This window comes from Diaphorina citri, unplaced genomic scaffold, assembly GCF_000475195.1.
Source record: "Diaphorina citri unplaced genomic scaffold, Diaci psyllid genome assembly version 1.1 scaffold333, whole genome shotgun sequence".
Lineage (NCBI taxonomy): Eukaryota > Metazoa > Arthropoda > Insecta > Hemiptera > Psyllidae > Diaphorina > Diaphorina citri.
Window position 1 is genome coordinate 113114 of NW_007377768.1, and position 16839 is coordinate 129952.

At 36.6% G+C, this 16839-nt stretch overlaps 1 protein-coding gene across 1 annotated transcript in view; it reads right to left on the reverse strand.

The window, feature by feature from the left end:
- LOC103507667 (transmembrane and TPR repeat-containing protein 1-like) overlaps positions 1 to 16839 on the reverse strand; it is a 133738-nt gene that overhangs the window by 94151 nt on the left and 22748 nt on the right. Inside the window, exons 3-4 of the mRNA XM_026822482.1 lie at positions 1132 to 1178; positions 21 to 93 (exon numbers count right to left, since the gene is read on the reverse strand). Of these exons, the coding sequence (XP_026678283.1) occupies positions 21 to 93; positions 1132 to 1178 (120 nt within the window). The remainder of the gene's footprint in view (positions 1 to 20; positions 94 to 1131; positions 1179 to 16839) is intronic.

Sequence of the window (16839 nt, forward strand, 5' to 3'; positions counted from 1 at the left end):
TCTGAGAAATGTTGACTTACCACAAGAAGGACTTTGGAAGCTCTCCTGGAAAACTGGAGGGCATCTTCATTCCATTTAAGTTCAAGGCTGGCTCTGAAAAATGAGGATATAAAGAAATTTTATCAATATCATATTTACGTAGTCTAATAAAACTAACTAAATCGTTGAAAATGAATAAATAAATGCCGAGTTCATCATTATAATATTAGTGGAGATGCCTAAGTTCACCAATTCAAAATTAGTATTTTTAGTGGAGAGAAGTTCACCAGAATAAATGGAGGGTTTGAATATTTAGCTCCATAATTATAAAAAGACCATGCACATTAGCAAAACTTTAACTTTCAAATTAACATAAAGCATTATAATATTAATGACGAAATGGGGGAGAGGGTAATGTTTTTGTTGTGGTTGAAAGCAAGGGGACAAAAAACTTGTGAAGTCAAAAATTTTATGAGGATATAAAGAAATTTTATCAAGATCAGATTTACGTAGTCTAATAAAACTAACTAAATCGTTGAAAATGAATAAATAAATGCCGAGTTCATCATTATAATATTAGTAGAGATGCCAAAGTTCACCAATTCAAAATTAGTATTTTTAGTGGAGAGAAGTTCACCAGAATAAAGGGAGGGTTTGAATATTTAGCTCCATAACTATAAAAAGACCATGCACATTAGCAAAACTTTAACTTTCAAATTAACATAAAGCATTATAATATTAATGACGAAATCGGGGAGAGGGTAATGTTTTTGTTGTGGTTGAAAGCAAGGGGACAAAAAACTTGTGAAGTCAAAAATTTATGGAAAGAAGGGAGCAAAAACAAAATTCAAGAAGTTGGAATCTTTTCCTCATCAGTTCTCTCAGAAAAACTATCAAATTAAGTGGTAAGAGTTGACATTTGGTACCTGTAACACAATTTTGAAAAAGATCGCCTAATGGGCCTTTGATTTTGCTGAAATGTCTCCAATGTACAAAATCGTCTAGTATTATTTTACATGGTTCAAGTTCTAGTCCAATGACTTAAACTAATGAACAGTTCACTTACTGGTTCCTATGTACACTGAAGTGTTGGGTTCAGCTTGCTTTCAATTTATTTTATGTAGGTTTTCTAAAAAGCCTTTCATAGCTCACTCTATTTCTACAGTCATACAGAAGTGATAAGAGTTGACATTTGGTACCTGTAACACAATTTTCAAAAAGATCGCCTAATGGGCCTTTGATTTTGCTGAAATGTCTCCAATGTACAAAATCGTCTAGTATTATTTTACATGGTTCAAGTTCTAGTCCAATGACTTAACCTAATGAACAGTTCACTTACTGCTTCCTATGTACACTAAAGTGTTGGGTTCAGCTTGCTTTCAATTTATTTTATGTAGGTTTTCTAAAAAGCCTTTCATAGCTCACTCTATTTCTACAGTCATACAGGACTTAACCTAATGAACAGTTCACTTACTGCTTCCTATGTACAGTAAAGTGTTTGGTTCAGCTTGCTTTCAATTTATTTAATGTAGGTTTTCTAAAAAGCCTTTCATAGCTCACTCTATTTCTACAGTCATACATATTATTTATCATAAAAATCCGAATAATTATAGTAATGAGTTAACTGGTAAATGCTGAAAGTAAAGCACAAAAGGCAGCGAATTTAGAAGTGGGGGAAATCCCTCTTAGAAAAAATAATAATTATAATAAAGTATAGGAGAGAAAACCGACGAGGTGGGTACTTACTCGAAAGCTGTAGAGTGTATAAAGGCATAGTGGTTTCCGGAAAAAAGCTGTAATTTGTGTGCCATTTTGAGGGGATTATTGTGTTGTATGTGGCACTTATGTATGCATGTAGGTTGAAAAATAAATTGCCTAAATGAAGCCCCATGATGCATTCACCTGAAGGTATTCATTCGAAGCATTTGAGTTTCATTCCCACATTTTAGTTGCATTCAATTTAGATTTAAATAAATTCATTCAATTTAGTTTTGGTTATATTTCTTCCCCTATTTTGGTTGAACTATGTACCTACTTGGGTAGGTACCTAATACATAGAATAGATAACAGCATAACACATAATAAATATATATTATGTACATTTACAAGAAAAATTAACTTATATTTCCCCCACCCTTTTTCCACAGCCTCCCCCCCCTCCCCACCCAAGACCGAGAGCTAAGTGTAATACTTCGTTTATAATGTTCTTGCATGTTTCTCATCTCTCCAAACATTATATTTATGAAACTTTGTTGTGGATTCAATATGTTTAGCTATCACATAACTTTCCAAGTCCAATACATAAAAAAAGTTCGCCCGGGGAAAAATGAAAAATTACCTTCGCCACAAAGTTTTAATAAAAAACTTTATCTAACCTCAAGGTAACCATTAAGTTCGCCCGGGGAAAAATGAAAAATTACCTTCGCCACAAAGTTTTAATAAAAAACTTTATCTAACCTCAAGGTAACCATTAAAACAATGAACTTTTTTTCTCCCCGACCAGAAAGCTGTCAAGAAAACTAATATTTAACTTTGGTTTGACGGTTCATTTGTTGTGTTCTGGCTTGAGAAAGTTTAGATAAAAAGTTCATTTTTGTTGGGAGCAATAAAATAAATTTTCCAGAAAAAAAGTTTCTCTCTTCTCGACTCATCATCACGGCAACTCCGGGGAAAGTTGAGCAGATGTTTTTCTGTGTTCATCATAATACGAATTTATTCACACTTTTCACATCAGATTTCGGGGGGGAAGGGGTGAGTCGAGAACTAGGACACAAAGCTCAGGTTGTTTTGAACGCCAAGTTGAGGTGAAGAAGGGAAGAAAATTCATTTTGCATACCTATCAACTTTACATTTACATGTTTACGTATAGGTGTCTGTGAAAGTTGTGAGAACCCTTGCAGAAACAGTATTGATCTAGTGAACTGTGTTTGGTAGTGTAATACTCTACACCTTGATCAGACTCTTCAAAACAGTAATGAAGGAGGTTTGTGCCTAAAACTAGTCAATATGTATCACATTACTAGTTATTGTTAAAATCGGATTAATAAAATAATTAATTCTAAATACATTCCTGAAGCTTAATCAAAAGGGTTAATTCCACCATTATCATCTGAACAGAGAACTGCATATACATACCTTGGGTAGAAAAGTAAGATGGTGGTTGAACTTATGACTGAAAAACTTTCGAATGGAATATTCACTCGGAATGCAGAGAGCTAAGTCATTGTTAAAATCGGATTAATAAAATAATTGATTCTAAATACATTCCTGAAGCTTAATCAAAAGGGTTAATTCATCCCACCATTATCATCTGAACAGAGAACTGCATATACACACCTTGGGTAGAAAAGTAAGATGGTGGTTGAACTTATGACTGAAAAACTTTCGAATGGAATATTCACTCGGAATGCAGAGAGCTAAGTGTAATACTTCGTTTATAATGTTCTTGCATGTTTCTCATCTCTCCAAACATTATATTTATGAAACTTTGTTGTGGATTCAATATGTTTAGCTATCACATAACTTTCCAAGTCCAATACATAAAAAAAGTTCGCCCGGGGAAAAATGAAAAATTACCTTCGCCACAAAGTTTTAATAAAAAACTTTATCTAACCTCAAGGTAACCATTAAAACAATGAACTTTTTTCTCCCCGACCAGAAAGCTGTCAAGAAAACTAATATTTAACTTTGGTTTGACGGTTCATTTGTTGTGTTCTGGCTTGAGAAAGATGGTGGACAGGGCGTGATGTATGGGCTTTACCAGTCTTAAACTTACATTGCCAGACTAGAACTTGCACTTACCAACACCTCACCTCATCTTCTCGTGTAAAAATTATTTTTTTTTTTTCGATTTTGTTGAAGATAGAAGTTGGAATTTTTACTTCGTTTTCAGGGGGATTTCTTCTCCTGCAGCTATGTACATAGTTACCAAATGTGAGTTAATATTTTTCAAACAAGTTTTTCTTTCTTTTTCTGAGAGCGTTTTGATTGATTGGCAGCACTGACCCATGAACCATCAAACAATTCGCATGTGCGGGTTTGTATTAGCTTTGCTCAAACATTACCCACTCAGGAGATTACTTTCAAACCTTTCTGTTAGGGTCATTACTTTCTATTGTTTTATTTTCCTTCCAATAGAAGATGATTGCTATGGGGATAAAATTTATTATTAAATAGCAGTTGGTTTTGGTTTTCTTATATTTCGCTATACAACTTGTCAGCTCTGTGAATTTTGGGTTTAAAATTTGACTTGTCAGTCTGATTGATGCAAATCTTTCATCTTTCATATTGGTATCAATAACATTCTATTGCTCAACATCCTTCACCCTCATCCAGCATGAGACCATCTCCACCAACCTAAACAAACAGCTCCTTTCAAGTACGTCCATTCAATAAATTTAGATTCGAATATACGAGGTATGACGTCATATATAATTCTACTATTTATACACAGAATACATAAAGCGTTCCCGCAGCGAATGAATAAATGATGTATAGGATGCATACACAATACAATATTCGATTTTTTTTTTTTTTATATATATGAAAATTTCATGAACGAATAAATTGATAAAGATTAATTGCTGTTTCCGGTGCGCTTTGTGTTTCAACTGACGTGAGGGAATACATCGCCCCAATATCAGGGGATAGTTTTAGCGGTGGCGATTCGGAGTACCTCAGAGAGCTGTAAATAGAGGAATAGCCTCTTGGTGGAGATGTACAATATTGATTTGGTTCGAGTGAAAGCTGTGAAAGGAATAGTCCCCTACAGCGGCCACTCACTATCAGGTAGGCCTGACAGGATCAGACAACCTAAAGATGATTGCTTTGGGCTGACATTTGCTTTTGGGCACAAATTTTGATGCCCTTCGCACTCAACCTTTGCTATTTCTTTAGCAAGGAAAATTCAGGCTGGTCTACTCCCTGTTTAAAGTCCCCAAGACAGACTAAGCTGGTCTACTCCCTGGTTAAAGTCCCCCAGACAGACTAAGCTGATCTACTCCCTGTTTAAAGTCCCCTAGCCAGACTAAGCTGGTATACTCCCTGTTTAACGTCCCCCAGCCAGACTAAGCTGGTCTACTCCCTGTTTACGTCCCCCAGCCAGATAAGCCACTAGAGGACAAAATAAAAAGTGAGTGTGGGCTGTTAAAGTTATCACTGTCCAACTTGTTACACGTACCCTGTCTGTTTTCTAATGCTTATATCGCCCCCTGGAAGCATGAGCTCTCTGTGAGAGGAGAAAGCGAGGGATGTTGTTGATCATGACGCATATCTTTTCATCTCGCATAATATTCTGTAGACTGTAGAGTACCTACTTGATGTATTGTATTCGCCATTGTGTTTGCATTTGATAATGGTATTGATGGTAATATAGTCGAGGTGCAAATAGAGGGCCCTACGGGGGCCCAGAATGTCCAATCTGAATGATTTTCAAGAAAATTCTAGAAAGTAAAAAATAAGTTACTAGTGTTTATGTACTTCCTTATACAGCATCTAGTCAACTACACACCGCACAATATCTAATCCTATTTCATGATTCTACTGTTCAGACCAAGTTCAACTTCAAATGTAGTTATCTACAAAAGCATTCCTCATAATCCAAGAAGCGCTATTCTCAATGATTCACACTCACACACATTCACAAGTAAAATAAAAAGCAAAGTAACTTACAAAAAAGTAATTTAAAATCATTCTCCCATGAAAATTGTATATTTCCTTCTCTCTTCTCCCTCTTTCTCCAGAATATTTTCTTTTCTCTTCTAGCACGTCACACAAAAATGAGAAAAAAATAAACAGAAAAATTCTTTCTTTGCTTTTTTTCTCTCTTTCTCAGTGTAGCAAATGCAAGTAACATCTTCCTCTCCTTGTTCAATCATAATAAAATTGTAAGGTAATAGCTAAATGGCAGACTCTGAGAAATTGGGCCTTGCCTTGGGAGGATTCAAACCACTAAAATTCAGATCCGAAGTCCAAAGTGATGTGCACTACTGATTTAAGTTACCTATTGTGGGACTTAGCTTGGGATTCGAACCACTAAAATTCAGATCCAAAGTTCACAGTAGTGCAGAGTGCACTACCTGAATAGAATAAATGGCATGGAAATACCTACATCCTACATACATGGCTGGATATTTTGATCTGGCTTAAAAACGGAACCGAACAGTCGAAGTGTGACACCACTGCTGATTTAAGTTACCTATTGTGGGACTTAGCTTGGGATTCAAACCACTAAAATTCAGATCCAAAGTTCACTACCTGAATAGAATAAATTGCATGGAAATACCTACATCCTACATACATGGCTGGATATTTTGATCTGGCTTAAAAACGGAACCGAACAGTCGAAGTGTGACACCACTTCCTCTTCTGCTCTAGATAAATGTGACCTGTGTAGTGCATCCTCTATAGTAGGGTGCACCTCGCTGAGTACCCCTAAAACCGGTATTAATCATTACAACCAAAAACATAACCAGTATTTCACTGTCAACGCCGGGAAAACCCCTAAGGGCCCTACAGGGGACCAGAATGTCTAATCTGAATGATTTTCGAGAAAATTCTAGAAAGATTCTAGAAAATTCTAGATACAGCATCTAGTCAACTCCACACTCCACAATATCTAATCCTATTTCATGATTCGACTCTTCAGACCAAGTTCAACTTCAAAAAATGTAGTTATCTACAAAAGTATTCCTCATAATCCAAGAAGCGCTATTCTCAATGATTCACACTCACACACATTCACAAGTAAAATAAAAAGCAAAGTAACTTCCCCCTAATTTAGCCTCCTTTCCCTCCTCCCTCTTTACCTCCCTTTCTCCTTCCCTTTCCCTGTTTTTTACAACACAAAATGTTTTATACTTCCGCACAGTTTCTTTTGTGGAAACTTTTCTCTTAGCTTGAAAACGCGAACTTGCACAATAGAATTAATTCAGTGAAGAAATATTTCAGGTACAGTGTGGATGCCATGTTAGTGTTACATGAGGGGTTAGATTTCATAGTATGTATAGGTTGTAGTGGGTTACCTATTCCTCAAAGGAATGGTATAGGAGGTACTAAATTTCCCTCTCTTTATTACCTACAAGGTAATACGAATACGAGCCATAGTATGTATAGGTCGTACTGGGTAGTGGGTTACCTATTCCTCAAAGGAATGGTATAGGAGGTACTAAATTTCCCTCTCTTTATTACCTACAAGGTAATACGAATACGAGGTAAAAAAAAAAAAATCAAAAGTAGGTATTTTTCATAGGTAAAGCAATTTTTTCTTCTTTGAATTATGAGGTAATTCAGTTGTAGGTAGGTACGTTCCTGTAACTGTAAGGTATAGGTACCTACTTCACGTGGCAAAATGTTTAGAAATTATTAGGTACGTAAATGATACTAAGTAGATAAAAGGTCATGTAGCCCAAGTAGGCCGACCACCCGGAAAAACCCCTTTCAACTTTCAAATAAAAGGAACAAAAACGTATATCCCCTCTAACACAAACACACTCTATCTCTCCCACACATACCCACTCAAAAAACATTGTACCACCCGGAAAATCTCATCATTAGGTTTAGTTAAACTTCAGGATATCTTTGTTCTGAGAAATGTTGACTTACCACAAGAAGGACTTTGGAAGCTCTCCTGGAAAACTGGAGGGCATCTTCATTCCATTTAAGTTCGAAAACCCCTTTCAAATAAAAGGAACAAAAACGTATATCCCCTCTAACACAAACACACTCTATCTCTCCCACACATACCCACTCAAAAAACATTGTTTGAAAACCAATTTATTTTTACTTTCTGTTTTGTTTTTGTTTTCTCCTTTTTCTTTCCCCGAATTTATTTATTCATTTTCTCGTCAGTGTTTTTCCACGCAGTACACAAATGAATTTTGATGACATGTTATAATTTACGAGTTTTTTTCCCACCTAGGATCTATCAGCAGTACTAGGTACCCATCAGCAAACACTAGACATGTTTCAATACTTCCTCTTTTTATCTACTCGTACGTTAGAAAAATCAATTAAATAAATTAAATTTAATGTTTGGAAAACGAAAAAGGTAATCAATTTCACTTTTTCCCACCTAGGATCTATCAGCAGTACTAGGTACCCATCAGCAAACACTAGACATGTTTCAATATTTCCTCTTTTTATCTACTCGTACGTTAGAAAAATCAATTAAATAAATTAAATTTAATGTTTGGAAAACGAAAAAGGTAATCAATTTCACATTTTTATTTATTTTGGAAATAAATTTCAAATACATGGGTATACTTAGTGATTTTGTCACGTAGGTATTTGAAATTTGAACGAAAGGCCATGCCATTTACGTTACTTTATGTACTCGTACCATCTTCATTTAGAAGATTGATCGACCAATCTTATCATAATTACTAATATTAATACATGGGTATACTTAGTGATTTTGTCACGTAGGTATTTGAAATTTGAACAAAAGGCCATGCCATTTATGTTACTTTATGTACTCGTACCATCTTCATTTAGAAGATTGATCGACCAATCTTATCATAATTACTAATATTACTACAATTAGTGAGGCTGCGTGGAATAATCCACAAGAGAATGATCAAGTTATCGGGCATAAGGCCGTGACCATCAGCAACGAGTTGCATGATCTGAATTAACTCCTGGTAGGCCAGACACTCTTCATAATCGAAGACTTGTTAAAACTCTGTTAAAGTCAACCCGAAAAGGAGAAAACACATACAACTTTTGTAAACTTCTGCCCATAAAGTGTACGTTTACCAAGGTAAATTATTACCCATGCTACTGCGTGTATTAGGATATTAGGAGAGTCCCGTGAAGGATTTCCCGAACAAGTTTATGACAAATTCCCTTCATTCCTTCCCCCCCCCTCCATTATTTTGCGCTATTTGCTGTTTCATTATTTAATGAACCATATTTGCCTACGCTTTGAAATTATATATTGGAAATAATTTCGGAGCGTTATATTGGGGAAGGAAGGAGAAGGAGGGAGATGGGGTAGGACTGCATGAGAGGAGGTGGAGGATGAGGTGATGAGCGAGGAGAAGGGAGCGGAGGTAGGAGGTATATTAGTAGGGGTAGGTAAGGGAGAATACAGGGAGAAGATAGAGTAGGAGGAGGAGAAGAAGAAGAAGGAGATTGGGAATGAAGGAGAGAGGAATAGGAAAAACAGCAGGATGAGCAGGTGAGGACAAGATAAGGGATGAAGGGGGATTAGAGGAGGAGAAGGAGGTAACCAAGGTAAATTATTACCCATGCTACTGTGTATTAGGATATTAGGAGAGTCCCGTGAAGGATTTCCCGAACAAGTTTATGACAAAAGTGAAATGGTATTCTATTAATCAGGATTTATGTCTGGAGATGACGGAGATGGAAGGTGAAAGCTGGAAGAGCGAGGATGGGAGACAGGATAGAAGGATGGAGATGGAGATGGATGAGATATAAAGACATAAAAACAGGGAGCATGAGGGGCTGGAAGCATCATCATTTGTAAAAAAATATAAAAAAGAAGGTAGTGGAGAAGGAAGAGGAGAAAAACAAGGATAAGGGGAGAAAGAGGCAGAGGAGGAGGAGGAGGACTAGGAGGAGCAGAAGAAGAATAAGAAGTGGGAAGTATGGGAGGCCGTTTTTATCAGATGGATATGTGTGTTTCGGTGGGAGTCAGAATACATTATTTCCTTTTTCAGATAGGAGTCAGATTTTTCTTTCTCAGTGTAGCAAATGCAAGTAACATCTTCCTCTCCTTGTTCAATCATAATAAAATTGTAAGGTAATAGCTAAATGGCATTTTTCTCCAAGGGTTAAAGTACTTTGATAATAACTGCAAACTTGATTCAAAGTGCTTATTTTTGTGAATTGTTGTTGAGCAAATTAAAAAGCAACTTAGCCTTCATTATTTACTAACATCAGGGTTCAAAAGTCACCCCATTTATCAGAAAGTACTGCTCGTTATACGCCTTAATCTGCTTACCCTATAAAATTAAGTTCAAAATTCTGATTAATCTTTTCAACATTTCAATGAATTATTGAGAGGAAAGAGGGAAAAGTAAGATACTTGTTACACCCTCAGGAGTTTCCCTCAACAGATTCACAAAGTCTGCACTGGAATTCAAAATGAGAAACTTTCTGCAAAATTTGTAACTTTTCAACATTTCAATGAATTATTGAGAGGAAAGAGGGAAAAGTAAGATACTTGTTACACCCTTAGGAGTTTCCCTCAACAGATTCACAAAGTCTGCACTGGAATTCAAAATGAGAAACTTTCTGCAAAATTTGTAACTGTCACTGATGTCTTGTGTGTTGTTGTTTTCTCCTAGCACATATATTATTCTTTCTGTTGATATTTGAACCTGAGGGACCTTATACTAGAGATAATATGTATAGCTATGTAATGTATATGGAGTACATAGACTAACAACACCTGTGTGTAAGACGAGACAGTAGTGTAAGTATAATATGTATAGCTATGTAATGTATATGGAGTACATAGACTAACAACACCTGTGTGTAAGACGAGACAGTAGTGTAAGTGTATAGCTCTGTAGGTAATGTATATGGAGTACATAGACTAACAACACCTGTGTGTAAGACGAGACAGTAGTGTAAGTGCAATAGACTCCATTAAGTTGTGATGATGGAAAGGTTGCAAAGATGACAGGAGGTGTGCTTGCTTTTGTTTCAGGGATTAAAAAGATTAACTTCCATCAATGATAGAATAAAATATTAATTTCCAATCAAACTGGAGAAAGATTTCACTACTCCAGGAAGACTTTAACACGACAGTTTATACCTACCTAGATATATTCTTTTAATACCACATCTAATAAATATTATTAAATTAAATTTATTAATCTTAATATACATACTTTCTAATGATAACTTACTCGTGATATGAGAGAAAGGAGAGGAGGAAGAAGATGCAGGCCAAAATGTCTGCCCGACCCACAACACCTGCGACCTGTAACAAAAGAAAGCCAATGAGGAATCATGAAATGGTTTAAATCTTCTGAAACTATATTATAGAAATTCCGTATAGGTCCATATTTACAAAACATTACTTTCCTTAATACCTATAGATAGGATAATAAAGTAAAAATTAAGGAACATAAATTTCAAGACAAACACACAAATGTTAGCAGGTTCGCACACTGATAAATTTCAATAAAATAAATATTTACCAAGGGCCTTACATCCTTCAGGCTGTAAGATAATTTAGTGTGCACAACTTGCAGGTATACGTAGGATGTAAAATAATCTTTATATTTGTTCCCATTTTCTCCCTCTAAATTACACACAGGGGAATCTGTAGGGACGTTTCCAGGAATTTAATCTGTGTGTAGCTTGAATCTAGGTGTTTAATTTTTTCAACAAATTAAAATACTTGTTCATCAATCTAATAAGTATTAGGAACGTAGATTGTTAAGAATTGTATTATTGACTCAGGTAATTAGAAATCAAAGTTGTCACCTCATTCAGGGGACCTATATATGTATGTCTTCAGTGGGTCTCCGAAAATCAGTGGAACTGGTAAAGTTGAAATTGTTATCATGGGTACATTTACTGAGTTCAATTTGTTACGTTTATTTTGCTTATCGATTGATACACCCAGTCACGGCTTAAAATATTCTACAATATTTTATACATTCCCGTACCTCAATTTGTACTACCTAGGTATATCGGATTTTTATGTTGTTAATGATAAGTTTAGGGAGTTGATTGGCCCTAAATGGCTGTTCGAGATGGTGAAACAAGGTTATGGTGAAAGCTTGAATCCAGGTGTTTAATTTTTTTCAACAAAAATACTTGTTCATCAATCTAATAAGTATTAGGAACTTAGATTGTTAAGAATTGCATTATTGACTCAGGTAATTAGAAATCAAACTTGTCACCTCATTCAGGGGAGCTATGTCTTCAGTGGGTCTCCGAAAATCAGTGGAACTGGTAAAGTTGAAATTGTTATCATGGGTACATTTACTGTGTTCAATTTGTTACGTTTATTTTGCTTCTCGATTGATACACCCTGTCACGGCTTAAAATATTCTACAATATTTTATACATTCCCGTACCTACCTATTCGTATTCGCACAAATAGAATGCTAAATGGGGTCCCTGTGATGATAATTCTCAAACAAAAAAAACTAAACATTAAGGAGCTCATGGAGAAAATATTTCTCAAATACAAGAAGTACCTCCGTATTGTACAAGAGAGGAAGGTTATTCAGAAAGTACGTTTCCTGCATTCAACTTTTTTGTCTTTGCTACATTTTTCACTGAACAAAATTTTCCCCACCCTCCCTCGAAATGATTACAAAAGTCCTTTTTTGTCAGATTCTTTTTTAGAACAATAAAAAAATGACAATGAAAAGAATAAAGAAAACAGCATGATGGGGGAGATATGAAAAAATGAAGCTGCTGGATAATTAAGAGAGAACATCGAGGAAAAAATCCTGACGACTTCGTTATGACTTGTGAAAAAAAGAGCAACTTAAGTATACAAATTTTTGGATAATTAAGAGAGAACATCGAGGAAAAAATCCTGACGACTTCGTTATGACTTGTGAAAAAAAGAGCAACTTAAGTATACAAATTTGGTAGGTATATTGTAGAAATTCCGAATAGTTCCATATTTACAAAACATTACTTTCCTTAATACCTATAGATAGGATAATAAAGTAAAAATTAAGGAACATAAATTTCAAGACAAACACACAAATGTTAGCAGGTTCGCACACTGATAAATTTCAATAAAATAAATATTTACCAAGGGCCTTACATCCTTCAGGCTGTAAGATAATTTAGTGTGCACAACTTGCAGGTATACGTAGAATGTAAAATAATCTTTATAGGTATTTGTTCCCATTTTCTCCCTCTAAATTACACACAGGGGAATCTGTAGGGACGTTTCCAGGAATTTAATCTGTGTGTATAATTCGATTCTCCCCCGCGTTTAATGAAACACTATGTTTCCTGGAAGAGATTTAATTACCTAAACGTTCGCACCTCACACCCTTATCTCCCTTCATTCCTTCCTCCCCCTCCATTATTTTGCGCTATTTGCTGTTTCATTATTTAATGAACCATATTTGCCTACGCTTTGAAATTAGACAAACACACAAATGTTAGCAGGTTCGCACACTGATAAATTTCAATAAAATAAATATTTACCAAGGGCCTTACATCCTTCAGGCTGTAAGATAATTTAGTGTGCACAACTTGCAGGTATACGTAGAATGTAAAATAATCTTTATATTTGTTCCCATTTTCTCCCTCTAAATTACACACAGGGGAATCTGTAGGGACGTTTCCAGGAATTTTAGCTGTGTGTATAATTCAATTCTCCCCCGCGTTTAATGAAACTATGTTTCCTGGAAGAGATTTAATTACCTAAACGTTCGCACCTCACACCCTTATTTCCCTTCATTCCTTCCTCCCCCTCCATTATTTTGCGCTATTTGCTGTTTCATTATTTAATGAACCATATTTGCCTACGCTTTGAAATTACATATATATTGGAAATAATTTTGGAGCCTTACATTGGGGAAGGAAGGAGAAGGAGGGAGATGGGGTAGGACTGAGAGGAGGTGGAGGATGAGATGGTGAGCGAGGAGAAGAGAGCGGAGGTAGGAGGTATATTAGTAGGGGTAGGTAAGGGAGAATACAGGGAGAAGATAGAGTAGGAGGAGAAGAAGAAGGAGAGAGGAATAGGAAAAACAGCAGGATGAGCAGGTGAGGACAAGATGGAGCGTTACATTGGGGAAGGAAGGAGAAGGAGGGAGATGAGGTAGGACTGAGAGGAGGTGGAGGATGAGATGATGAGCGAGGAGAAGGGAGCGGAGGTAGGAGGTATATTAGTAGGGGTAGGTAAAGGAGAATACAGGGAGAAGATAGAGTAGGAGGAGAAGAAGAAGGAGAGAGGAATAGGAAAAACAGCAGGATGAGCAGGTGAGGACAAGATATGGGATGAAGGGGAATTAGAGGAGGAGAAGGAGGTAGGGAATAAGGGGGGAATGTAGTGGAGAAGGAAGAGGAGCAAAACAAGGATAAGGGGATAAAGAGGCAGAGGAGGAGGAGGACTAGGAGGAGGAGAAGAAGAAGAAGAAGAAGAAGAAGAAGAAGAGGAAGTGGGAAGTGTGGGAGGCCGTTTTTATCAGATGGATATGTGTGTTTCGGTGGGAGTCAGAATACATTATTTCCTTTTTCAGATAGGTCGATCTACGAGTAGGTTGTCGAGGTAGTGTACAGTTTCGTCCCATCGATCGATGGTCGATTGATAGGGTCGACAATGTGTGGACCCAGTGTGGCAACTGAAGACTTTGATATGTTGTGACCAAAACACCTGTAAGTTGTAGATATAATTTCCTTTTTACCTTCCTTATCCTATACTTATAAGAAGGAAATTGCAATGTTTTAAAAGGATCTCTGCAAAATAGTTCACACGGGTACTGCCCTACTGAAATCTCCTACCACAAAGTAAGTAGAAGTCAAGAAACAAACTGCAAAGCTAGAACTTTGCATATCCTAGTTATGAAATTAAAGGTAGTGGAGAAGGAAGAGGAGAAAAACAAGGATAAGGGGAGAAAGAGGCAGAGTAGGAGGAGGAGGAGGAGAAGAAGCAGAAGAAGTGGGAAGTGTGGGAGGCCGTTTTTATCAGATGGATATGTGTGTTTCGGTGGGAGTCAGAATACATTATTTCCTTTTTCAGATAGGAGTCAGATTTTTGAATATGCTGATCAGTGGTGTGTCTTAGCCATGTGGAATGTTGTACCTGTACATCTCATTAAAAAAAAAAAACTGTTTTCATCTTCCTGCTCATTGATTGGTTCAAACCCATAGTGCGGTCATTTAGGATTGCTGATAATGTTGGTGTACTTATGACTTATGCCATATAAATACCCACAAGCTGCGACACTGCGTTAATGAATAATGCAAGAGTCCAAAACTCCAAATATCTTAGAATAATAATAGCAATGTAAAACTAATTATTATTTCAGGTTGGAAATAAATGTAGCTGGAAATGAAAAATGTTTATTTATGTTTCCAGCTTAATGGTTATTTCTCCTAATGTGCTGGTCATTAAGAACAAGCTTGAAAAGACAAACCTTAACCAATTCCTTTTTCCAAACGACATGTTTTGAGGAAAACCAGGGGACCATTTTATAAATCTACCAAAGTTGTGACATAATAACACAATGAAACTGCATTTACATTTACATAATGAGAAAGTCGAGTACTGCAATCGAACCCGGGTTCGATTCCCGGCGGGGTCAAGAAATTTGTATCATGCAAATGATTGATTCCGTGACTGGCTGTTGCGGGGCCCCCTCGAGGGTCAAGAAATTTGTATCATGCAAATGATTGATACCGTGACTGGCTGTTGCGGGGCCCACTCAGCCTCGTGAGGAAATAGTAGCTATGACATGTAAATGCGCATAGCGACCGGTGCCAGCATGGTAGGTAAACATTGGTTGTTAGGATTATTGAGAATCAAGAAATTTGTATCATGCAAATGATTGATTCCGTGACTGGCTGTTGCGGGGCCCACTCAGCCTCGTGAGGAAAATCCAAGAAATTTGTATCATGCAAATGATTGATTCCGTGACTGGCCGTTACGGGGCCCACTCAGCCTCGTGAGGAAAATGAGTAGTATGACGTAGAAATGTGCATAGCAACAGGTATAGCATGGTAGGTAAACATTGAATTTTAGGATTATTGAGATAGTGGGAAAATCCTATAATGCTGCAGTGGGCACCAAAGTTGTGACATAATAACACAATGAAACTGCATTTACATTTACATAATGAGAAAGTCGAGTATTGCAATCGAACTTTTTTTCGAACATTCATGACATCCTTCAAAACTTCGCTTATAAGATTCAATGGGTTAATCATACCTAATACGCGTGTTCCAAGTACAGCTGATATACCTACGATGCCTTTGTGTACACTTTGAGCCTATTTCTTATTTGAAAACATGATTCTGAAAAGCATTCTACATTCTACCTTTCCAAAGTTATCTCGAAGTCTCGACAAATCAAATTTTGCTTGTTTCTAGACATTTTTAAAATTTTACTATTTATACACAGAACACATAGAGCGTTCCCGCAGCGAATGAATATATGATGTATAGGATGTATACACAATACAATATTCGATTTTTTTTTTTTATTTTATATATGAAAATTTCATGAATGAATAAATTGATAAAGATTAATTGCTGTTTCCGGTGCGCTTTGTGTTTCAACTGACGTGAGGGAATACATCGCCCCAATATCAGGGGATAGTTTTAGCGGTGGCGATTCGGAGTACCTCTAAGAGCTGTAAATAGAGGAATAGCCTCTTGGTGGAGATGTACAATCTACAATATTGATTTGGTTCGAGTGAAAGCCCCCTAGACCGGCCAGCCGGCCACTCACTATCAGGTAGGCCTGACAGATACGGCTGAGCAGGTCCACCTGTCAGGATCATACAACCTAAAGATGATTGCTTTGGGCTGACATTTGCTTTTGGCCACAAATTTTACGAGTGGATGCCCCTCGCACTCAAGGAAGAGGTTATTTTGGCGAAGTAAATAGAGTGTTTATTTGGGCGAGAGAAGGGAAACGGTAGGGTTCTAACTTTACTGTATTATCTTTACGTTTACACTTGAAGACTTTACCCTTTACTAGGCTTCCTGTTTTGGCAAGTTTTGCGCTGTCCCGTCCGGCCAAATTTAGCAGCTGTGGTCAGTTTTATCCTTTGCTAAGACTTAGATATGAACTTGGATATACGAATACAAATAAAGAGCTCTCATAACAATGATAATGGTAATAACTATGGTCAGTGAAAAAGTCCATTATGTGTGAAACACACAGAGAAGTTTGCATGCAAA